Source organism: Corapipo altera, unplaced genomic scaffold (assembly GCF_003945725.1).
Source record: "Corapipo altera isolate COAL_440 unplaced genomic scaffold, ASM394572v1 59, whole genome shotgun sequence".
NCBI classification, from domain to species: Eukaryota; Metazoa; Chordata; class Aves; order Passeriformes; family Pipridae; genus Corapipo; species Corapipo altera.
Window position 1 is genome coordinate 2,894,013 of NW_020884917.1, and position 25,423 is coordinate 2,919,435.

General features: G+C 41.1%; 1 protein-coding gene across 7 annotated transcripts in view; it reads left to right on the forward strand.

Annotated features, from left to right (window-relative positions):
- The first annotated feature begins 5,369 nt into the window (after nt 1-5,369).
- The window catches only part of TPK1 (thiamin pyrophosphokinase 1), a 304,538-nt gene continuing 284,484 nt past the window's right edge, over nt 5,370-25,423 (forward strand). The window contains exon 1 of one of the 7 annotated variants that reach the window (XM_027656014.1): nt 5,370-5,796. In XM_027656014.1, coding sequence (XP_027511815.1) covers nt 5,754-5,796 — 43 coding nt within the window. In that variant the 5' untranslated portion in view covers nt 5,370-5,753. The remainder of the gene's footprint in view (nt 5,797-25,423) is intronic. The other 6 variants (XR_003529755.1, XM_027656010.1, XM_027656009.1 and 3 more) reach the window with 6 other exon arrangements.

The following is a 25,423-nucleotide window of genomic DNA, read 5'->3' on the forward strand; positions in this document are numbered from 1 at the left end:
AAATTGTTGAAATTTAGCATGTAGTGCAAGGCCCCCACGTTTCCAGACTTCAGGTGGAATTCCATCAACCCCAGCTGCCTTGCCGATTTTCACCTGCTGTATGGCTATTCATTAGTAACACAGATTCATTTGTATTTGGCTGCTGATCTCAGTTTCACTTAAAAGTATAGATATACCTCACTGATGCCATTATACAGATGAGGCAACAAAGGCTCTAAACTAGACCTCTCAAAGGAAACTTAATTGCTAAGAAATTATATACACTTGAGGCTATGCATCCATGGGGTTTGATTCTGTCTACGCAGGCCAGTGGTAAAGGGTGGATTAAAACTCAGGTTTTCTGAACGCAGCGTCCTGCCTGGTGAGCCACAGGATTATTATTCCACTATTTTCTTCTGCTTTACTGTGTGACTTAATAAAATTCATAAGTTTTATCTCTGGCCTGCTCTACTCCACTACAGAAACAGATTGTACTTAACATCATATATTTCTGCAGTTTCATTATCTCTTCAGGCCTTGAAACAAATGTGAAGTTGGCTCTATTGACGTTTACAGGACCTGGACTTGAAGCAGGGGGGTGTGTTAGATTCTGTCTGCCTGTGTTTGCAGGTCTTCTTTTTTTGTGGGGTTTTTTTTTCCCCCTCAGTGACTGTAACTTTTAAATTGGTGTTTTGAGTTCTGAGGAGGTTGTGAGGACTTAAATTGTTGGCACAGGAGAATTGCAAGGATATAATGTCTATAATAAAGCATCCCATTTATCTACCGATGCCTGCGTTTTTGGAATTATAAAGCACTTAGGGATGTACAGACAATCAGACAGCTGAGCTAGCTAAACATTCTCAGACTTATTATTCTGCATAAATACTGGGATAGATAACAGAATGAACCATCCCAGCATGCTAGTTTTAACTCTGGATTTATTTTAGTATAAAGTTAAGCTGTGGAGAGAAGGAGAAAATATTTTTGACATTTACATGTTGCTTGAATCCTGAATGCCAGCCTTGTACAGACTGTTCTATTTTAGCAATAAAATTGGAATAGCTGGAAGAACAAATGCCCCCTGCTTTACAAGCAGCTTGTTTCAGACATCACCAATAGGGACCTCTGAAGGTACTTCGGTAGTTTTGAGTCTACATTCTTTCCAATCAAAAGGCTCAGATACATGTTGCCAATTACTGAAATCTGAACAGAACACAAAGTACTTCCAACTCATGCACAGAGATATGATTCCTGTTTTGGTGAACAATGAAGAAGGGAAGGAAAAAAAAATAAAGCATTAAATTATGAAGTCTGGCATTACCAGACCTATTTGACTTTCATCTGGGAAAGAGACATTATGTCATGAATGCTAGAGACAGGCCCTATCTTTTTGTTGGACAAAAATCCTTAAATACCTTTAAACCTTTCAGTCTCAACTAGATTGGCCTATTTGAAAGAAGGAAAAACATTCTGAAAGCAACTAATGTTGCAATAAATTAGCCTCAGCAGCATATCCACATATGCAGAGACTGATCACCCTAAGGAAGCAGAGTAAATGCTGCAGGCTTTAGCCCTATTGTATAAATCCCCTTGCAATTTATTTTGACTTTCCTCCTCTTTCCTTGTTGAGTCCTGGGAGATGTTATGAGTAAGTAAAAGCTGGTGTCCTCCTAATCACCCTTCAACTCTTCCCATCTGATCAGTTTTAATAGTGCTGAAGTGCAGTGCTAGTCATAACTGTTCTCCACAGAAGCTACCCAATTGACTGCTCCTCTGAATAGTTTTCCTAAAGAAGAGGAAGCTATATGGAGTCTGCTAAGAAGGATTTTTTACATATATAAATGTATATAATAATACATATACATTGTGGTTTCTCTTTATGCAGAGCAGTCATCAAGTCTGTAAAAACTTTAAGGGATAATATCTCAGGTGAGAGGCATGACTGGTTCAGGAACTACATCTGCTTGCCTGTTTACTTTCTCACTTAGGGTTGAGGTCACCTGCCCTCCTTTTAACTAATCAGAGGAGAAAGTAGTAATCAAAGTACAGTATCAGTGCTCCGAGGATGTCTTTCCTGCACAGCCTCTCTCTATGTTCATCTGCAAATCTTGCAAAGTAATGTAGGTATATACAACCAGAAGAAAAGAACAGGGGAGAAGGTTTGGTCTGAGATCCAGCTAAAGGAAAAAATGTATTGCTGAATCTCATACATTACCTGGAAAAACAGGTGTAATATTTTTTGAAGAATTTCCCATCTGTGACAAGAAAAAAACACTAGTTCAATAAACGGTAGCCCTTCACAGGAAAATTCAACGGATGTCCTAGCACAGATGTAAAGTGCAAAAAAGTAGGTGAAAGTGCTTATTTTTCGAAAAAGTAAATCAGCTTGCTGACTGCTCATTGTCCTTAAGGGACTATCCATAAGAGAACATGCCAGTCTGTGCAGAGTTATTCATTTCGCTCTCTGAAACTTCCTCTACTAGATACCTTTGTTAGGCTCTGATAAACAGTATTAAATAGTTGTCAGGTCCTGCCTTAGAGATCAGTGCACTTTAGCATCGACTGAAACTATTCCTGTGGAGTTGACTCTTAAAAAGAGCTTTATACTGTGGATGAGAGGTTTGTATCTGAAGGAAAGACCAGTGGAAGCAAGCCAGAGTTCAGGGATAGAAAGCACATCTGACTTGTTTTCGTCTTTTCTAGTTGTACAGTGGGCTGGTAGTTTGCCTTACCTTGCAGACTCTTGCACATCTTGAAAGGATTTAAAGAATACCAGTATCAGCCTGTTCTCTCAAAACTGATTTCTCTTTGCAATGCTATTGTTGTGATGAATCATGCATTAGCGTGATTAGCAGAGAGAGGTACAATTGCTTTCTTGCAGCAGTGGCTGGCAAAGGATTGCCTGGAAGCCCAGATGTGACAGAGATGGGAAAAGCACCTTGTGGGATATGAAGAGAATGGAGAGATGGAAAACAGAAGGAAGAAGACTAGTAACTGAACACTACTGGGAACTGGTACCTGAATGAGATGGACCTTCCCTCTGAGCAAGTGTGGCTATTCTCATGCATAAGAAGCTGTTTATCAGCAACTATTTCTACCAGATGGTACTCCTCAAGCACAAATTAAAAAAATAATTACAGAGACACTGACAGATACTGAAGAAGAAAAATAAGCTATGCTGGAGAAGGTTTAATAATTTTACCAAGCAATAGGAAAGTGCTTGTCAAAATTGAAAAGAAGAGGAATGGGGAGACAGAGTAGAAAAATAGATAATTAAGAGTAGGAGAGCACAGGCCAATTGTATGGCCATTCCCACATGGTCTCCTTTCTTGGGAGGGACAGCAAGCTGCTTCTTCCTAATGCTGGTTGTTCTTAACCTGCTTGAAGAACGAGATGGTGAGATGATACCAGGTTCCTAAGAGCCTTTGAAATTCAAGTTCTCAGTGGAGAGGGTAGAAAACTTTTAAATGACACAAAAGTGAAAAAAAGCATTTTCTATTTCTATAGTGCAAACAACAGTAATCTTTTGATGTCTTCAATATCTTTTCTTTGTTCCCCAATAATCTCATTTCTCTCATTGGCAAGCACAAATGCTTCCAACGCTCCTGAATTTCCACCAGTCTTTGTGGCCTAAAATTGTAGAGTGTAATATCTTATAGGTGGCAGGGCAGCTTATGTGAAAGGTCCAAAGCAAAGGTTTAGTGCTTGAAGCATCCAAATCAAAGGAGCACCTCCAGTCATTGGGGTAGTCATAGAATCATGGAATGGTTTGGATTAGAAGGGACCTTAAGGTCACTTAGATCATTTCAACCCCCATGTCATGGGCAGGGACGCCTTCCACTAGACCAAGTTGCTCAGAGTCCCATCCAACCTGGCCTCATCCCAGGGATGAGGCATCTACAACTTCTCTGGACAACCTGTTTCAGAGCGTCACCACCCCCACAGTAGAGAACTTCTTCCTAATATCCAATCTAAACCTGCCCTCTTGCAGTTTGAAGCCATTCCCCCTTGTCCTAAACACGTGGCCCAGCCTCACCCAACACTGAAGTCACTTAAATCATGTTGACCTGAGTGTGAATCTCAGACTAACAGCATGGACTGAGTAGCTGACCTGTCAGTCCCACTTCCCTACCGATTGACGGGAAACCCTGACAGAGAATCATAGAAGCATTAGATTGGGAAAGACTCCGGAGGTCATCGAGCCCAACCACTGACGCAGCTCACTCTGTCTTTATCCAAACGACCCTAGAACGAGACCTCGCCTCTCGCCCAGTCCGGTCCCAGGATGTTGGGTGCAGGGCACGATCGAGAAGGCGACGCGGCGGCTCCGTGCGGGGCTCGGCGGACCCTCTCGGCCGCTCCGTGCCTGCTGCCGGGACAGCGGAGGGAGGGACGGCATGGGGAGACGACGGGAGAGAGTAAAAGAGGGAGGGAGAGGCGCTCCTCTGCCGCCCTCTGCTGCGGGGCCCCGCTCCGCTCCCTCCGAGTGCCTTGGAAAGCGGCGGTCCAGGGACAGCTCCGAGCATTCGGGCCAGGGGAGCGCGGCTGAGAACGCTTGGTACGAGGAGACGGCCGCCCCTGTCTCTGATGGATGGGATAGGGGTACCTATAGGGAAAAAGGCTGGCCCAAGCGGTGGAGACACACTACAGACACGCCTTGGGGGATCAAAACTTGACCCCCGCGCTGCCAGAGCAAACTTAAATTTAGCAGGTGCTGTCCATTTTTTTTTCTTAAAGATGATTAACGTCCCGGTTAAGAGTGCGTAAGTTAGTAGAAACTACGTATTTAACAAGTTTTGTGATGGCACCTAAATAACTTTAATTGAAACTTAAGCTGCACCTACAGATGCCGCGTTACTCTGCGAGGCCTCGGAGACAAGGGCACAGAGGCGGCACCAGCGCGGTGCGGAGGCAGGTGGCGGAGCCCCCACCCGCGGGGACAGCGAAGGCACAGCAAGCCAGGCTGCTGCCCGGCACGGCTTCTCCCGCACCCCGAGCACAGCCGGCGCCGTGGGATGGCGGCCGCACGCGGGCTGCAGACGAGGGGCTGAGGAGTCAGGGCACAGTCCTTGTTTTCATTCACTTTCCACGGGCAAAGAGCTGTTGTGGGAGGGCTTTTATTCCGAGTGAACAGTCAGTACAGCACCACGGGTGTCCGCCGTGTAGCTGCCCCTCACGGCCTCCCCAGGCGCGGCTGTACTGAGGTCGGCACCACTGTGGTGCCCAGGGAGGCCAGATTCTCCCTCTCTCCCACCGCTCCTGTCCTCCCCTCTTTTCTCCCTCTCACGCCTCCGCTCCATTTCCCTCTCCCCCACTCCGCCCGCGCACAGTCGCTGTCGGGGCTAACCCCGCCCCTCTCAGCGGAAGCTCCCATAGGCCGCCGCCGCTGCCAATCACCGAGGGGCGGGTTCGGCGATTTCCTCCCCAACCGCTGCTGAATCCACCGCCGAGTAACGGATCGCGGAGACGATCGATTCTCTCGGCTTGCCTTTCCACCCCCCCCACCTTCCCGGTCACACGCACCATCCCAATCCCGATCCCGGTGCCAGGGGATGTAGGAGGACGCGCGGCCGCAGGTACCCGGGCAGCGCCGCCGCCACGTCCCCCGGCACGCCGCCTACTGCCTGCAAGGGCGGGCGCAGCCGCCGCGGCCGCGCGGCTTCAGGCGCTCCCCGGGGACACCGGGACGGGGCACCGCCGCTCCCCGTGCGCCCCAGCCCGGCCCCGCCTCGCTCTCCGTGCCTTTACTGTGTGCCTTCCCGCGCCCCGGGGCCATGGAGCACGCGTTCACGCCGCTGGAATGCCTCCTGCCCGCCGGTACGGTACCTCCCGCCCCCGCCAGCACCGGGGGGCGAGCGAGGGGCGGGGCGGCCCCGGTGGCGGGCGGTGCTACCGGGGCTGGGCGGGATGGGGGCTGCGCTGTGCCCCCACCCATCCTGTGCCTCTCTCCCGCCGCTGCCTCCTGTCGGGGCTGTGCTTCTCACCCGGGCTGTGCCTCCTGCTCCGGCTCTGCCTCCCGTCCTGCCTGTGCCCCCCGCCCCGGCTCCCGCCGGGTGCCGCCTCTGCCGCCCCCTCGGTGTGTGCTCGGTGTGCAAGCACCGTGGTGTCTCTGCCCTGCCCTGCTTAGGCTGCTTTCCTTTCAATGCAGCAATTTGTTACCGTGTTGGAATCAAAGATTTGTGTTTAAAGCCCCCGACCCCCGCTGGAGTTAAAGCTTTGTGTTTAAAGCCCCCCAGCCCCTCCGAGTTCAGTCGTTCCCTCCCGCTTGCTCGTCGCCGTTTCTCTCGGCTCGGCGGGGCAGAATGCCCCGGTGAATCCTGTCTTATCTCCTGTTTGTCTGCTGGCCTGGCTCCCTCCACGTGCCCTTGGCTCCCTGGCCCTGCCTGTGTGCTCTGTCCTGGAGACACCTGTGCGCCCTGCTTGCCTCTTCCACACAGCAACACTGTGGGGGTTTTCTTTGGTTTTCCCAAGGTGTCCTCCAGTGCTCTGCTTTTGGTATTATTTTTGAGACCTGAGAGGTGATCCTTATTAATATATATAATTAACATCATTACCTGTCTAAAGCATGGAGCACATGAAACAGGCACAGACTAAGTGGCTCGTATGCTATTTGGAATAGGCACCTCTTCTTCACTATGTTTTTGCAGTGTCTAATTCAGTAGGGTCCAATTTGTTATTCAATGATAACATTATAAATAGTAAATATTTTTATCTCTCTATAACATGATTTTAAAGCTGCTTGAAAATCATTTGGGCATAGCAGCTGAATTCTAACTTACACTGCTCTTTTCTGCTCTGTTCTGGCACACAGACCAGCCACCAGTGAGGTATATGTTGTTATTTACTAGTAAGATCTGTAGGAAAGGCAGAGTTTAACAGGATGTACACTTTTAACAATTCAATACATTTTTATAGCTGGCAGTTTAAGAGCATGTTTAAACTCATCCCAGTATTTTTTTAAAATCATATTTTTCTCTGATTCTTAAAAACTTCTTCAGGATATGTTCAAAGCCAGTAACAGAGCTGTACTCAATGTATTCCTGCCAGAAATATATATTTGACACTGCGTGCATGTGTATTTTGAGATGCACTGTTGCTTTGGATGGAAAGAGGGAATGAATATGGAGGTGAGATTTTAATGGGTTAATTTTGATTCATTGCAATGTGATGTCCTCTTGTGTGAAATGAGGAATAAGTGCTTGCTAAGTAAGTAATAAGGCAAGACAAAAAGGTACCTTAAGAATGTAAGGCTACAAAGTTGATAAGAGAACTGGATAACCTCACTTATGAAGACAGGCTGATAGAGTTGGGGCTGTTCAGCCTGGAGAAGAGAAGGTTGTATGGAGACCTCATAACAACTTTCTAGTATCTGAATGGGCCCTACAGGGAAGTTGAAGAGTGACTCTTTGTTAGGAACTGTAGTGATAGGACAGGCAGTAATGGGTACAAATTGAAAGAGGGGAAATTTTGGTTGGATTTCAGGAATAAATTCTTTACTATGAGGGTGGTGACACACTGCAACAGATTGCCTAGGGAGGTTGTGGGTGCCCCAACCCTGGCAGTGTTCAAAGCCAGGTTGGATAAGGCCTTGAGCAACATGGTCTAGTGGGAGGTGTCCCTGCCCATGGCAAGGGGATTGGGACTAGATAATCTTTAAGGTCCATTCCAACCCCTAACATCATTCTATGAATTTATCCCTGTGGAATTACAGGCATCACTGTTTACATTCTAAGATAGTTGCTATTGATAGATGTTGTATGATTTTAGGGCTACCATATGTTCTTAGTTTCCAGGAGTTGCCTGTCTGGTTGGTTTTTTGTGTGTGTTTTTTGTTTTGGTTTGGTTTTTTGTTTCTTTGTTTGTTTGTTTGTTTGTCTTTGGTTATGTCTGGTTGGATTTGAAGATCTGGGGTGTTTGTTCACCTTTTTCTGGTGACCCACATCGCTCTCACACCAGAGGCTTCAGCTGGAGGTAAAGAAGCCCACTTCTTCCTAAGAAATGTCTGATACATGTGTACGAATCAGTTGGTTATACAGGATGTTGTGCCTATGAAATACACAGTGATGCTGTATCTGGATCCTTGTCATCATTACAAACATTCATTACAAAAATAACCAATTGGCTTAGCCTGCTCAAAGTATTCAAGGCTGAGCAGATTTATTTGGCAATTCCACAGTTTAAACTGTGCTATCCCCCTAGGCAAATTCATAAATAAGATTTTCAAAATTGGGTAGGTAAAATGAGCCTCCTGATTTCTTCTGGAGGAAGTACCTACCAGTAGTTCCTCCATCTGTTTGCTTCAGTGGGATACATATTTAAAGGCCCAAATAATGTAAAGCCAATCAATGTAGAACATGGCACTGCTTAGAGGCTAGATGTGAGCTTACAAAATAAACCCTTGTGAGGCCATTGGAGCACTATGGAACTTGACCCTTTCCTAAAAATACTATAAACAATATGATGTATGGCAATGTATATAATGTTTCTGCTTACTTTCTAAAAGCCCTGTGTAAACAAAGTGGTACATTATGGTGGGGAGCTTGTGAAAGATTTGTCAGCTATTTTTGGAGGTTATTAACTTTGTTTCTCTTCTTTGAAGGTGTTCAGAAGTTATATTTATACTGAATAGAATAAAACACAGGTTTTGAAACACAGCATTAGGTACCTGCATTGGAATTTCAGGGCCATGTGTGCTTTGGTAATTTTAGGCAGTGTAGTTAGAGCACGTTCTTAGATTGTACGTCTCCCTATATAGCACCTGATTGAAGTCCAAGTAGTGGATATTTGAGAACTGCTGTGCTAACTAGTATGCTCAGGGATTTCAAACATTATTCAGTCAAACAGCTGGAGCACTGTTGAAAATCACCATGCTACAGTCAGAACGCTGTGCTGTGAGCTTTAGAGCTGTGTTGATTTGCTTAATGTAGTTCAGAATGTGTAATGAGGTAGAATTTAAAGCGGCCTTGAGCTCTAAATTTGTGTCTTGCGTACTGAAACAAGTATATTTTCTTTTCCTCATGAAATGAAACCGTTAAAAGGTTCACAGAAGTCCACCATAGAGTCCTGTACGCTGTGGTGAAAGGGTCAGGCAGATGCTTCACAGGGTGAAACTCTTGTAGAAGGCTCATCATGGTGTCACACTACAGCTCTTGAATTCATGACAAGAATAGCTTTGTTTGTTCTGGAGCATCCTTTGATAGGCTCGACATTTCCTTCCTGCTGTTTATCCCCTTTTCTTGCACTGTCATTGCCTCCTGCTGCTTGTCCCAGACTGTGCTGCAGGCACTTCTGCAGAGAGACAAGTGTTTTTAATTTATTATTTTAATACCATGAACTTCAGGAGCTGAGTGTGCTGTGCTTGTGACTGCTTAACAGTGGAAGTACTGCAGCATCCTCTAATAAGGTTGCCCCTGAATACCACTTGAGATTTTGAGAAGAGCAGAGTACCAGTTTGCTAAGCTGTATTTTCTCACAGGGAATGTTTTACATTGCCTTTCATAATATGGCCTGGATTTTCACTCATCTCTGGATGTGATTAATGATTGGCCTTGCACAGTCCTTAAAGTACGGCTCATTATTGTTTTTATCAAGTGGAGTGATGCAGAAGGAGGTATCTGCCTCAGTTTATAATCCAACAGCTTCTGATATGAGTGTCTAGCCTTGTTGAGGTGCAGGGGCAGCAAAGAAGCAGCAAATCTGGTCCTTCTGCTCTCTTCTGTTCCTTGCTGTCAGTGAGGGTTTGTTCCCCTGTTGCCGCTTCTCCATGCTCCGAGTCAAATATACTCCTGAACTATGCTGCATTGACAGCTAGTGGTTAAGAATTGGTTTGCTTGGTTTGCTGAGAAGTGGGGTGCTATCTTCATCTCACTGAAGCAAGGTCATCTGTATGCCATGAGAGACAGAGTAACAACAAATAGGACAAAGACTACTTCAGAATTATGGGGAAAATATATAGTTGTCTCTTTGTTCAAAGGGACTATAAAATTCTGCATTGAATTTAAAGCAAAGAGAACAAGAGGAAGCAACAATAAGCTGTGGGTGCTCTTCCATCATTCTGCAAGCTTGATTGTGTCTTGCTTTACTGTATGTCTTCTCTTGGAAATATTACTGACTGGAAACGGTTTACCTCTGAAAGGATTGTATCACCACATTCCTTTTAAATGCCTGGGGCTCGAACTTCTTCCTTTATGTTCCCTTTTATCTGACACTAAGGACTGAAAGTTATTCTGTGAAACAGTGGCATGTTTACCATTCAGTGAATGACCTCCAGCCTGGTACAAGTGCCAATGACTATTTAAATGCCCCTTCACTAGAGCTCTGTGTGGTCTCTATGATGAATTATCTTGCAATCTAATAAACAAAATTCTGTGGTAGAAACTGAGACAGTCATGGGGTTAGGAAATCAGTCTGATGGTCTCTGTTAGCTCTTGAATATCAAAGGCATATGGAAAGGGTGTGGGGTCCCAAACTATTGGATACTGCTGTAATTTTACAGGGTTTTTGACACTGCTGTTGATCAAACTAGTGAAGTTTTCAGGTGAATCAGATTATTGAAAAGCTATTATTGAGTTCACCAAAGCCGAAAAATATTAGCAGAGGTGGAGTTCCTTGATGAAATTAGGAAGCACTTCCATACGGCTGTTATACTCTTCTGTCTTTTTTAATTGAAACACATTTAAAATGCCTTTTTTTTTTTTTATGTGGGTGTTGCTGATCTGCTCCTACTCTTTGTTTCGTGTAAGAAGCAACATTGTTCATTTGGTCTAGTCACCTGGGATGCTTTAGTTTGTTTTTGAAGTAGCTGTTAATACTCAGCCTTGAACCCGGTTGCTTGCTAATCTGCTGTGCTGGGTCAGCATTTGTTCTGTAAGCATTATTATATAGATTACTTACAGGTGCACTTATGAGTGAAGTATTACAGATGGCATTTAGTAGTCATAATCCTTGTTAACTTCACTTTCTGTTAGATCTTTGCTTTCACACACTGATAGCTTTTGAAGTTCTTTATCTTCCTTTTTTTTAATGCTTTGTATGCAGGTGTGTTATTTAAAAGGGGGCAACAAGGCATCTTTAACCGTTTGAGCTAATAGGAAAAGTATATTTACTTATATTTACTTATCACAGAATCAACTAGGTTGGAAAAGATGTCTGAGATCATAGAGTCCAACCTATGTCCAAACACCACCTAATCAACTAGACCATGGCACGAAGTGCCACATCCAGTCTTTTCTTAAACACCTCCAGGGATGGTGACTCCACCACCTCCCTTGGCAATCCGTTCCAATATCTAATCGCCGTTTTTGTGAAGAATTTTTTCCTAATGTCTAACCTAAACCTCCTCTGGCATGGATTTAGACTATGTCCTCTTATTTTTGTACACACACACACACACACACACAAGGCCCCCTTTAGAAATATGTTGACTTCAAAACCAGTTTCTCTTTATGTGGATGATGGATTCTCATCTTGTGGAGGGTCAATGAACTGATAGTTCCATATCTTGCAGTCACTAATTGGGCATAGCTGGCTCCCTTTTGGATGAAAATATGATGGTGGAGGGGACTGAGGTGATCTCAAAAAACCCAAAAAACAAATGAACAAAAAAATTCCACCCACCAGAAAAACCCCAACCAACCAGCCAAACAAACAGAAAGAACCCCAAACCAACAAAAAAAAGCCAACCAGCCCAACCCAAAAAAGCACTCCAGACTATAAGAGCAATGATGATGTTACTGGAGCTTCTGAGACAAAAATTCACATTCATTACTGCTTTCACAGATAGTAAAACACTTCGATGAATTCTTTTTGGAAGGCCCTGTTATTTTCCATCAGTTGAGGCTTTCAAGAGTAGCTTGCAGTGAGTTCTGTGAGATAGAGCCTTAAAGCTAGGAAATACACTAGCTGACCTCCTGTAGTATCTTTTTTCTTCCTCTTTTTTTTTTTTTTTTTTTTGTTTTCTTTTTATCCTGTGATTTAATATCAGATAAGGAGGTGGGAAATACACTTATTCCCATCTTCAAAATGCTCATGTCATTTGTATCCAATTAAATGTGTACAGGACTGCTAGAAACCATTTAAACTTGTTAGTGTTTAAAGAGCAAAATATTAATTTTAAGAAGGTACAGGAAGTCAGGGAGAATAGTGGACTTTCAAGTTTTGTTTTTCCTCTACTGTATTCACTGGTATGTCTCTGGTCACCCCTTAAGAGGTTGCAGTAGTTTCACAGCAACTTTATCATTATGCTATATCTCAAATATATGTATATACATATATATATATATAACTTAGTTTTACTTTCTAGGAGTGAAAAACAGAAGAGACTTTTTTCCTGTTTGCAAGGTTCATCCAAGTCTGATTTATGGAGAAATTGAATATGAAGCATAGAAATGAGGCACTTTTATTTACACAGGAGAAAACATAACACATGTAGGTTTCAAACTTTTCAAGATCCAAAATAAAAAATCCCAGGCATCCTTGTGGATTTGCTTTAAGTTTAGACATTGTAAGATATTAATCAGAGCTTGATCTATGTAAAAAATAGCAGCATCAAGAGTAAAACCTAAAATCAAAGTCTTAAAGAAAGGAAGAAAAAAATAAATAAAAAACCCCCAACATGCCAAGTAAAGAAACCACTTGAAAACTAAGAACCAAGTTAAAGGGTTAACAGCTTCTCTTCATTAGTCAGTTCTCATCAGCTTTCACTTCTAGTGAGTTTTTGGTTTGGGTGTAATCTCAGGGATTAGGACCTTTATCAACAGCACCATTAACTTTGTCTGGGGAGGTTATTACTAGCAGATAGATAACAGATTTGTCTCTGTGTGACATAAAAATAACCTATGCCAGTCTCAATGTACTGTTGTTGAAAAATATGGATTAAAAGAGGGGAGGGCGGATGCTTCTCTTCCTCCCCCCTCCAAAAAAAAAAAAAATCAAAAATCCCCAAACCGATAGATAAACCACCAAACCCCAAAACCAACCCACAAAGAAACAAAAATTCCAACAACCATTAGTAGATCTTACCCAGTACAAAATGGAGTAAATCAACAGGAGAGAACTCTGATGTATACACCTGCTTGTTGTTAAGGTATAGAGCATTCCCTATCTCTGATCTCTACAGAGTGAGGGGAATTTGCAGTGTGTCCAGCAAGACTAAATAATCTTATCAGTTGCCAAATAATTTCAGAATTGAAAAGAAGTGACTATCTGTTGTCCCTTCCACCGAAGTGACTATACCTGATCACAGTGCAGTATAAAGAGTTCTTAAAATTTTTGGCTTACATCTTTCTGTAAATTATGGCTGTGGTGGATTACATGTGAGTAATTTATGGAAATGGCTTCTCTGTTCCATCTAGCTGTGACCTTAAACATGAGGAATATGATTAACAGTATTTTTATAGTGCTACCTTTGTAAAATTAAAAAGAGAATTGAGAATTTAAAGTTGTTACAGGAACATTCTGTTAGTTAAATTTTACATAGAGGGTACACATAGTAGCTTTTGGATTGCCTTAAATTAAATCTATTGCTGTATATCCAGTAGCAGTTGGAGCTGCTGGAAGGCTTTTCCTATAATTTCCTAGCTTTGAATTTTATTTTGAATGGCAGCTGAATTTTCTCAGTGCTTGTGCTGATTCTTTGTGGCTTATGTTGATGGATTGTCTGCCAGCCTTCCTCTCTGGCAGGACAGGAGCTGGAGGGATGCATGTGTTTATCAGGCCAATTGAAATAAATGGGAAGCTGGCCAGTGAATTCAGTAGGAGCAGAACCTGTCCCCTCACAATTTATTTATTTTATAGTTGTGACTGCTGCTATGGGTTCTGTTTGTTTTATTTCTTCTTTTGTCTTACTGTAGCTCTCCTTTTCTGGTCTATTCTTTCCCCTCACATTATCTGGTCAACATTGACCCTGGGCAACACAACAATAATAGTTGTTAAGAAATATTCATACATACAGTTTTTGACTAAATTGTTCAGTGTCTTCAGTGCTAAAAACTGTCTGTGTCTGACAGCAGGAAGTTACCTTTACTGCAAAAGGAAAATATGTTGATGTCACAAAATACCGGGGCCTCAAGAATTCATCATCTGGAAAAGCTTGACTTCTGTGACAGTGTCATTAAGGGTGTCTGTGGACTTGCTTGGTGCAGACACAGCAAGGGCTGTCAGGAGATGCATTCTTTCTTTTTTATTTTTTTTTTTTGCATTCAGCTTTCGTAGCAGAAGGGCCCTGGTATGTCAGTGAAATCTCTGTGTGTATGTATTTGTGAGATTTATTTGCTTTTATACATAGACCTGATTTAGGTGTGGCAAGCAAAGCATCGACATACAGACCAGACCTAAGTATAGGCCAAAGCTCTAGTTGCTCAGAATGAGTTAAAAGGCTGTTGGTTTGAAACCACAGCTGGGCAGTTGTTCAGCAGATGGTGTGACTTAAATCACTTGAAACTTTCCTCAGGTTGATATGTGTCACAGAGCAGCTATGCAAAGAGAGTCAATCTCCAGGTGCTCCATTTTGAGACTTTGAACTCTTGGTGAGAGTTTATGGGGGAAATCCTGGAGGCTGAGGTGAAGTTTCTACTAGGAAGTTTGACCTGTGTATCAGTAATGCTTACAAAGTACCAGGATCTTTGCTTTAAATGTAACTGACAGCCTTTAATGCAGATACTTTAAGGCAAGTAACACTTTCAGTTCAGGAAATGAGTGCTCTGCAAACTGTAGAGGGTAAAAGCACATCCTTGTGAGTGTAGCATTCCACTATACAGCTGTTTCCCTCTTCAGTTTACAGTTACATTTAATAATCATCTAAGCAGTGTTTTGCCATCCTGTGAATCCAAAAGAGAAAAAATATATTAAGGAGGGCAGCTTGAGAGTCAAACAGCTAAAGATCTGCCAGTTGGACACCTGGACTGCCAGAAGAACTGGTGCAGTGGCTTCACTGCTGCTGATACAGCAAGAATAGCTCTTGGGCAATGTGTCATCACCTTATTTCGTAATGAGTCAAGCTGGGTATGCCAGAGGTGATTAAGCTCTGATATGAAAGTGTGTGTCTCCATATTGCCCTTTCCTGCTATGAATGAAAAATTTACCTTTTAAGTTTCTTAAAGAAAAGCTTGATTTATTCTTTACTTAAAAAAAAATAAAATAGAAGAAAAGGGGGCAATACTAGGAAACTTTTGTGAAGGGCAAGTTAATGTTTGGCTCTCTGGACTTTTGACAGCAGTGTTCTTGAAAGGTGGTGCTGCAAGACTGCCTCAGACTGATTTAAAGACTCCACTCTTGTGAGACCCCACCTGGAGTACTGTGTCCAGCTCTGGAGACCCAGCATAAAGACATGGACTTGCTGGAGGACCATGAAGATGATCAAGGGCCTGGAGTTCCTCTGCTATGCAAACAGGCTGAAAGAGCTGGAGTTGTTCAGCCTGGAGAAGAGAAGGCTCTGGGGAGGCCTTAGAGCAGCCTTCCAGTACCTCAAGGGGGCCTACAAGAAAACTGGAGAGGAACTTTTGCTGAGAGCATGTGATAGAACAAGTAGAATGGCTTTAAACTGAAAGAGAGTAGGTTTAGTTTAGATATTGGGAAGAATACTTTACTGTGGGGGTGAAGAGGCTCTGAAACAGGTTGCCCAGAGAAGCTGTGGGTGCCCCCATCCCTGGCAGTGTTCAGGGTCAGTTGAAAGGGGCTTTGAGCAACCTGGTCTAGTGAGTGGGCAGGGCGTTTGGAACTAGAATATCTTTAAGGTCTGTTCCAACCCAAATCATTCTACAATTCTATGATATGACTTTCACTTGGTTCAAAGTAGAATGGTATTATCTGCAGTTCTATCTTCTTAGGATGCTGATGTATTCCTGCTGTTATTCAGAGTGCTTTTCTAGTAGCTCTGCTTTCTTTGCACAGAATTCACTGTGGGAACGACATTTAGTACTGTATGCACAGGCTTTGAGCCTTTCTAATGACTTTGGTAACTGTGAACAGAGAATTCGAATGGTCGTTTGTAACAGTGAGAAATAAAATCACTGAGATCAGATGTTCTTCCTTGAACTGACTTGTAAGGTTTTCACTTGGAAACTCAATTTCTTAGTTCCATGTGCCTCTGTTTGCACTACTGTTCTTATGTACTGGTCACTAGTGCTGCTGCTGCTGTATTACCTTAATCATAGTAAGGAGTTTGGTCACTTGAGCCTGTGGAAAAATTTCATTTCTCTTAGTCTACTATCCTGTCATAACTTAAATTTTAGTGCCAACAAACCTTTGTAAGTCAATAGGAAACTAGATCTACTGTGTAATGTTTTGCTTTGTCTTCTGCGACCATGTTTGTTTTATTTGTTTCTCTTCACACTCTCAGCTGCCATAGTTCTGTTGACAAAGCCCCTAGAGTAGGCCCGATTACACAGAGAGCACAGCAGTTGTCACTTGGGAGGAGCAACAGCAGCGCTAGACGAAAATAAAATACCTTCTTTTAGAGTATTCTACACCTGCATGAGGAGGATGTTCTGACAGTGACATGGACAGAGCCTGTTGTAACATGCACATGCTCTCTGCATGTCTCCTTTCGCAGCAGCAGGATGTTTTTTCCTGCTGATGAGATGTGAAGTTTGTGTGAAATTATCAGTCAGTGTCTGGCATCCCCAGAGAGGTCAGGGAGTGATGCGAGCTGGGTTGTGGCCTTGTGGTGCCACTCCGTGGAGATGGCCATATGGTGTGGGAGAGGAGGTGCTTCAAAGGGGTGGCTCAACAGATGTTTGACAGCATACTTGTTGCCAAAATCTTCAAGTGTCAGCTAGCTCCAGTAAGGTAGTGTTAGACCTGTCCCAGGGGTGCAGTTAAGGAGCAATGCTCTTTAGATAACACATAGTATAATTTATTATTTGCATTGGTATTGCAGTAGCTATATTTTGTCAGGCAGACAAAGGTATGACAAGACACAGAGGGTGGACGTTGAAAGCAAAAAAAATCATACCTGAATCAGGTACAGGTTTTTAACATGGAGAAGAATAACCAACCATTTGAATACTGTACCTAGAGAAACACAGATTCTACATCAGTGTAAATCAGTTTCAAGTCATACTTAGCTTCAAAAAAAAATGAATTTCAGGCTATCCTTTATAAAAAAGGCTAAAGTAGATTGTCACAGCAATCCTTTCAGGCCTCTGAGTCTATAAATTTGAAACACTTAGCCCACCAAATGAGACACTTCTTTTCCTTTCAAATTAAGTAGAAGACAGACTTGTGGGAAGAGAAAAGAAATTATATATCCTGGGGTGCTGCAGCATGAAGTATCAAGTGGCTAGTCTCATGTCACAAAGGAGGTCTTAGAGAACTAGGAGCAGATTTCAGAGCTCTTGCGATGCGATTCAGAAATTTAGAGGGCTGTACTTCCTCCTTATGTTTTGAGTATGTTGTGTTTTTACAATTGAAAAAAAGCCATCTCAAAAAGCGCTGTAGTATTTTGTCACGGTTCCTAGGCAGCGAGAAGTTATTGCAGTAAGATTTTACTACTCAGTGTGTTGAATTTACTGCTGGTTACTGTGAGCTATCGAGAGCTTTAAAATTATTTCCATATATTCTATTCTTATTTATCTATAAATATTGTAATTGTGAATCCTGCAAAGAGGAAAAAAAAAGCTTGAATTCAGACAGTGAAGCAAATAGTTATGCTAAACTTATACAACTTTTTGCCCAACTATTCTGTTTCTTGTCCAGATTTGCATTTCCTGAATATATTTGCTGAAATAAATAGCCAGTTTCCTTTGAGAGCGAAGTTGGAACTGATTAAATGTAAGGCTTCAGAGTACTAACAGAGGGACTGAACTCTAAAATAGTGTAGTTATACACCCCAAATAATGTAAATTAGAACAGCAGAGAGGAAATGTAAATTTAAGAATACACAGGAAGAGCTGGTAATGTTTTGTGAGAGTTTATAAACTTATAGGTTTGTAGTTCTTATCCTTTGCTGTTTAATTTTCCCTTTTCTTCTTTTCCCCCAATGGCAAATACATATGGAAAACACACATCTTATGATACAAACACTAGGTGAGAGGAGTTTTGTTACTTTTCTCGAGAGAAGAAGCCTATGAAAAGAGGAGACTTTAGGAAGGAAATCCTGCTGTTCTATTCAGTGGAAGGACATTTGCAGCTGACAGTCTATCTGTATAGAATTGTCCCATTCATAGCTTCCCGAAAAGCATACATAACATACCTTGGAAATATGCAATTATATTGCAGTTGGGTGAGAAATGAATTTCAGTTCTAGCAAAGATGGCTTGAGTTAGGTATTAGGGGGAAAACTTTGTAAGTAGCAGGAGGAAGCACTGGAATACATTATTTGAGAAGATGATGAAGTTCCTGTCGCTGGGAGCCTTTCCTTTTTCAAGGGTACATGAAGAGGAATTTTTTAGAGAACTGATTCTACTTAGGGGCAGAGAAATGGACTAGCTGTACAAAAATTCGATGTACAGAAGTGTAGAAAATTGAGATGTGAATGTAAGAATCATATGTGTAGAGTCAGAAGGAGCTTCCCATATGTGTATTGCTGAAGGCAGGACAGGCCAGTTCTGCGCACATTCTCGCTCAGGTAGTTATACCAGCTTCATCTGGGACAAACAGGACTTATTCTTGTGTTTTGAAGTCTTCATACTGTAAATTACTAAAGCTTTCTTCTTCAGTACAGTAATGATATTTATTTTTAGGTAAGTCACAGATGATGTCAAAAGTACACAAATATGTGAAAAGAGGTACAAGGAGTGAAGCTCCGTAAGTTCTGAAATAAGGAGTGAAAACTGTGTGTAGCAATCACTATGAGTTTGCCATATGGTGAAATCTGTCTCTGTGATTTCATTTCATCCATTTCCATACTGTTGATAATTGGCATTTGAATTCATAGAGGTTTCAGAGAGATTACCTTGAAAAAAAAATCTGAACAGTTAAAAGCTCTCTTACTCTTTTAGGTTTTACAGATGATCTTTTGCAGTGATAAGAAACACAAGTGTCTTCTAGAGTTTTCTAGGAATTTACTTTCTCTTGATATCCAAAACAGACTTTAGATTTTCAAAAAGAAAGCTTCAGATAATAGCCCCTAATTTTTTTCACAAGCTCCAAGTATGCATTTTGGAAGGTAAAAATGAGCAAGTGAATGCATCTGCAAAGAGTTTCTCTGCAGTTTAATCCACTTGATCAAGAAAGAGTTAATTTATTTCATTTTTGTGCATGTCACTCGAGAGACAAATCCTTCTGTCAGTGTAATTTCTGTACTCATTACCTTCAGTGTGCCTCAAATCACAGGATTTCTGGTGGTTTGAGGTACATCAGTTATGGAGTCTGTGTACATTGTGTTCATCTGCTGCATTGGCAGATGGTTGAGGTGAACATCTACTCTCTCTTCAGCTTTAAAAGTCAGAATTGATGGCAGCATTGTCAAAACATGTCAGCATTTGAAGGGTGGTGTGCAGCAAACCACTGGCTCCACAAAACCTTGGCACACAAGCTGGGACATTGAAACAAACTATATTATTACTATACAACTGGGTTTTTGTGGTGGTTTTTTTTTTTTGGTTGGTTGCATTTTTTACTTACTATATACTTTGAGCTTCTGACCTGGAGAAGTTCGGAAAAGGGTATGGCACTGAAATGTTTTACTTGATATCTCACATCAAAAAGCAGCTGTGCTTACATTGTGACTTTTGCTTAACCCTCCGTCTTTAATTTATTTTGATAGTCCTGGATTGGCATGTCAAATGCCAGTGCTTGACAGTTTATAACAACTGCTTCATAGAAATAAAACTCTCAGAGATGGCAAGGGGAGAGCAGGAGGCTGGGGAAAAGAATTTTCTGGAGTGCTATATCCTAAGTTGCTGAATAGCCTGGAGTAGCAAAAGCCATAGGTGATTTTCCTAGGCAAGGGCATAGGGGTAGTAGTAGTGCTAGCAGTTTTTCTGCTACCACTCTCAAAGTAAGCTATGACTACAGAGGGTGCAGAAGGTAATGTTGTAAAACAGAGGGAAGAAATGGAGCAAGATGCAGGAATAAATACAAGTAGTCTCTAATGATATGCTGGCTTGAATTTACTTGATGGATGCTAAAAGCCATTCTTTTTACTAAGAGAAAACAACATCCTGCCTGAGAGGACAAAGACGGCATTTTGTTCTTTAGGGGCATAAAACTAGTTACCCTGATTATTCCTGACATTTTGTCATTCATACTATGAGCTTCCTTAGAGGATAGAAGCAAATAGCCAATGTGACAGTGAAGCATAAACCTGAATGAGTTTAAGAATTGAAATGTGCTAGCATTGGCTCCAAATCCTAAAATGATGATGTTGGAATTCCAGAATAAAACAATGGGGAACAGTGTGAGATACCTAGGGTATGTTACAGAGGCAGACAGTAAACTTCTCCAAATATAATACAGGAAAGTCTATATTGGGAAGGCATTTATATGCAGTTTTATACTTCTGAAGTTTATGTAGAAGGCTGAACTTTGAATATATTATTGCTCTGTTATTCTCACACCCTCAAATCCTTGCAGGACATCTGCGGTAGAGGATGTAGATGACAAAATGCTATTCCTGCCTTGAATGCTTTAAAGTCTTATCTTGCACAGAGCAGCCTCCTGGCTGAACCTAACACTTCCACGGAATCAACTCAACATGGAGGAGCCCAGAGCCTCTGCAGAGGTACAGCTTATACAGCATTTGCAGCCAAAAAAGGAGCAGTTAAAATAGCCATAGGCATTTGCCAAAGAGGTACTTTGCAGATCATTACATTTATATGGAAATTCAAAAGACAGCTAAACACACGTTGTTCTACAAACCTGCTAATTCATTTTAGTTCTCGACATGCCAGCTCTTTGTGACATTTTGTATGTATTAGGAAAGTTTTGTTCTGACACTCCAGATGTTCGTTCAAGTTCACTGTTTCTCAACTATTATGTAAAAAGTTGTCATTTTTTTCTTCATAGCCACTAAATTTAGTGTTTGCCTTAAACATTAATATTGCTGGTTATTCCACTTTTATGCAGTTTTCTCTTGGGTGCAGAACAAGTGGTAGCATTTTTTCAGTTTGCTCATTTCCAGTTATCATGAACTTGAAGGTACTTGAGTTTCTTTCCCAAGTCCTGTGCTGCATAGTGTTGGGAAAGCTTTTAACCTTGTACCTCAGTTCCTCATCAACAAATTAGACACAATTATACTTCCTGAAATACCCTGTTGAAAAGCTCCAAACTTTATCCAGTAGTAATTGTACTTTTTTTTTCCACTTTCTTTTAATGTTCATGTTGATTGTAGATTTCAAGATAACACTGTTTGCTTTGCCAGAACCTAAAGAATGTTTCCTAAATCTTTCCAGAAAGGTTGTTATTGCTGTTTCTTAGATTATAACCTCTGCTTCTGGAAGTTTGAATGCCATCATTAGAAGCAAAGCAAATATAGTTGAACAGGTGTCATATAAAAAATATACAGGTCCAACCAAGGGGTTAGTTTTTCTTGTTTTTCTGAGATAATCTTTAATCACATATTGATTTGATTGCTGTTTTCAGTTCATGATACAGCAGATTACAAAATCTTTGAAAAAATCACAGGAAAAATTATTTTTAGGAGACAGCTTTCAGAATGTTTTGGCATTTAGAGACTAAATTAAGAGTTCTTTTTCAGAGGTAACCTGACCGTTATGGAAATGCAGCTCACTACTGATGGGCAGCTGACATTTCATGAAAATGTTTATGTAAACTTAGAGCAAGCTCTACTTTTATGAGAAAAGCGAAGAGAAGAGATTCATTTGGTTTGGGGATTTTACCACCACCCCATGATACAGTGCTAAATGCGATATGTCTTTTCAGGTGACCTTTATCTTAACTTTAATATTTCATAGCCTCTTTGGGGAAGCTGTATTATCTGATTGTCTTCCATATGTGAAAATTTACTTTACCATCCTTTAGCACATTTTATGCTTTTCAGATGGATATTTATGTTACTACAATAATAACAGTGTTATGAACAGAAATGGCTTTTTGGGCATTTAAAACACTTTTACAGTATTTGAACACTACTTATACCATTTTTGTGTTGAAAAATTCTGTTAATCACAAATAAAAATAGGATGGAAGAAGCTGAGATTAGAATTCATGTGTTAAAAGCCACTAGTTTTAAATAATAAATATTTTTCTTTTTAAAGGTTCAGTTGCTGAGAGAGGATGCATGAGCAGCACCTGTAGCATCTTTTGAAGGTTCAGATTGCCAGTCCTTTCAGAATGAGGCAGTATAAGTGGAAATAATTGGAAAATAACCTTGAAGGTTTCTGTGCCTATTTGAGTGTGAATGGATGTATGTCAGACCTAATTAGGTCTACTGAGGAAAACATAAATGTCAATCGTTTTTTACCAATTGCATGCAGCTACTTTTGAGATTCTGAATGGGGTCCAGTGAGCATACAGCTTGCCTAATGTCACCTTTCTATCTTATGTCTTTTAGTTCTATCCCCTGTGATGTATGGCATTTGATTTTTCTTGAAAACAGAGTCAAAGAGCTTGAAAGTAGGCATTGCCACTCCAGTGCTTGCTTAGCTAATGTGTCTACATATAACTTAGCTAATGCAGAATATTTAATGAACATGGTGGTTGTTTTACCTTCCAGTGGTTCATAGAGTTTAAGTGCTTAAATCATGGGGGCTCTATGTATTTCATTTTTTGGAAACTTGATTACCACTCCAGTGCCTTGTCTAACCTATTATTTTATTCTATAGCTATGATTTTATCAAATCCTATTAGAAGTGTGAAATGCACATCTGTTTTCAACCATGATTATATGTAAAAGGATCTTTCCTGCTTAGTTACATTAGGGTGCACCTCTTGTGCAGACTTGTATCCTCTTTCTTGGTAAGTGAGGTACTGCTGGCTTTGCTGGGTCATCGTGAAGGGTACCATCTTTCAAATGTGTTCTCTCTGGGTGGGTTCTTTAGAAATATTTCTAGAATTCCATCTGTGTGTTCCTGTAGTTTGTTAGAAATAAGTAACTTTCCCTGGGGAATCCGTTAAGAGCATATTAGGAGTAAAAAGTCACAATAAAAATCACTGAGTCCATTGAGTCTCTGTTTTGAAGAGGAAAGAATGCACCTTTTTTTAATTTGTTTGGGGAATTTGGAGAAAAGTGGTAGTTTGATATTGTTCACATGAAAAAGTTTATTCAGAGGCATGAGCTGTACTGTGTAAGTAAACTTTTTACAAATCCCTTTATGGACTCTCTTTTGTGATGTGAAAGTAGCTTACTCTGTTCATCTTAAATGTGTTCCTAAGAAAAAGAACTGAAATAAAACTAAAAAAAAAGCTTGTGGGAGCTGAAAAAAGAGTGTCCCTTTAGCTTTTTGTACAAATATAATTAGGTTGGTTGAAAATCATACCTTCCAGATATCTATTCAGAATTTTCTTGGAGACAGTCCCTTACTGGGAGTGGAGAGGTGAGAGGCAAGTCTTTGAGTTTCCAGTGCTAGCATTCATAACATTGAAATCAGTAGAAAATCATGTAAGGTCTCATTTTGGCCCTGATTTGAATTACGGACTGAAATTTTGGTAACTGTTACATACATGGCTTCTCACTAGCAAACTTAAGATTTGAGAAATTGACTTGCTCCTTTCAGTGTCTCACTTTCTAGAGATCAAGAGATATGTGGAAATATGTTTTGTGCTGTGCAATGCTCAGAGAAGTGCATGTGATTCAACAAAGATATGGTCAGTACTTGTAGCACCAGATAGTCCTGGAGATTCCTCCATTCATCATGCTTCTGCTATTACAGTTTATTATAAAGTTGCTCAATTTTAACCTTATTTTCTTTCAAAGTGATTTATTTTTAATTTCAAGTAGTCTTTTTTATTAACTCACTGTAGATGTAACAACTTCTCTGATATTTTGATACTTTGTATGGGAACAAGAGAGAATAGAATCTCGTACTGTATTGCAGTAAAACAGATATGGCCCTTTAAGGTATTTCTTTCAGACCATTTGCTAGAGCTACTTGAGCTCTCCATGTTTGCTGGGTTTTAAACGTGTGTATAACTCAAATTAAATGTAACAGAATGCATGCTTAAAAACAGTATATATTGTAACATTATTATTTTTACAATTGTTAGTTATTTAGTTGTTATCACCTGAGTCTCCTTAAATTCTCTCTTTGGGCATACTGGATACAATGCCGTGCTGCAGATAGCCCCAGAGTGGGCAGGAGGAGGACTGTTACATCCTGGCAGTGCTCTTGATACAGAGAGGGGTGGTGCTACAGCAGTACTCCTTTGAGGACCTCATCTTATGCCATTGTGCATCAGTGCTCTGTATTGGGTAGGCATTACCTGCTGGCTCAGAATTCAGCACGTACTGATTAGTGTCCTTTCAATGTTAGTGTAATTGTTGTGATTTGTATGTGATTCAGATTAGCAAGGTAATTGTCACTTCTGAAGGCTGGGACTTTATCCTATGCAAACCTGGTCATTGTAACATGCGGAGTAGATGTATAGGGTGGCTAATCAGAATTAAAAAGGTAATTACTTGGAAAATGCTTATTCCTTTTCTTTTGAGAACACACTATTCAACAATACATTATTAAGCAATTATATTTTATACAATATTGCCGGTTTGCTTTATGTTATGCAGACAATATCCTAAGTTGTTCAAAGCCTAAATTAACAAGGGATGCTTCTAAATGACAGGAGAGGGTATTGTTATCTTCTTGAATAGCATGTCCTGCAATTAGGGAACATGGATTTTAGGATGTTCTGTTATCACTTTTCTTTTTGTGTCTCTCCTTATTTCTGGAAGTTTTCCTGAGACATTCCACATTGTCTTGTTATATTTTTATGAGCACGAGGAATGCACTATTAAGACACACTAATGAGGCCTGTGCGAAACAAAATTAAAAGTTATATTTGCACTGAAATATGTCCTGAAATATGAGGCCTGTAGGCCAGCGGTAATCAATGCGTAGACTGTAGACTAATTGTTATTCAAAACTGTTCATGTCCTAGTTCAAACTATGAGAAAAGAGAGAAAGGAAGCACCAAGTGAAGGTGATATGGCTGTAGTCAGCACCATATATAGTAATCACAGCATGCAAACTGCTTAATTGCCCATCCATGTCTGTGGGATTGTGGCACCAGGTAAATTTTGAGAAATTCTCAAGGAGAATACGTAGTGAGTTGAAGTTTCCACCAATGTGAGATGGTTTAACAGAAAGCATTGGAAATTCAAATGTCACTCACAGATCTTTTGGGCTGAAATCATTGCAGGACATCTGTGAGCAAAACACAAGATGTCAATACTGACAGAGAGGAGCCAGGAGCGGAGGGTATCATCTGATAGTGATGCTAGTAATAGGATCATTCAGAAACAGTAGGAGGAGAGGGGTAATCAGACAATCTTCAGAGTTTTGAAAGAGAATAAGGAGTAAAGAAATGACAAAGAAATACTTGGGAAGCA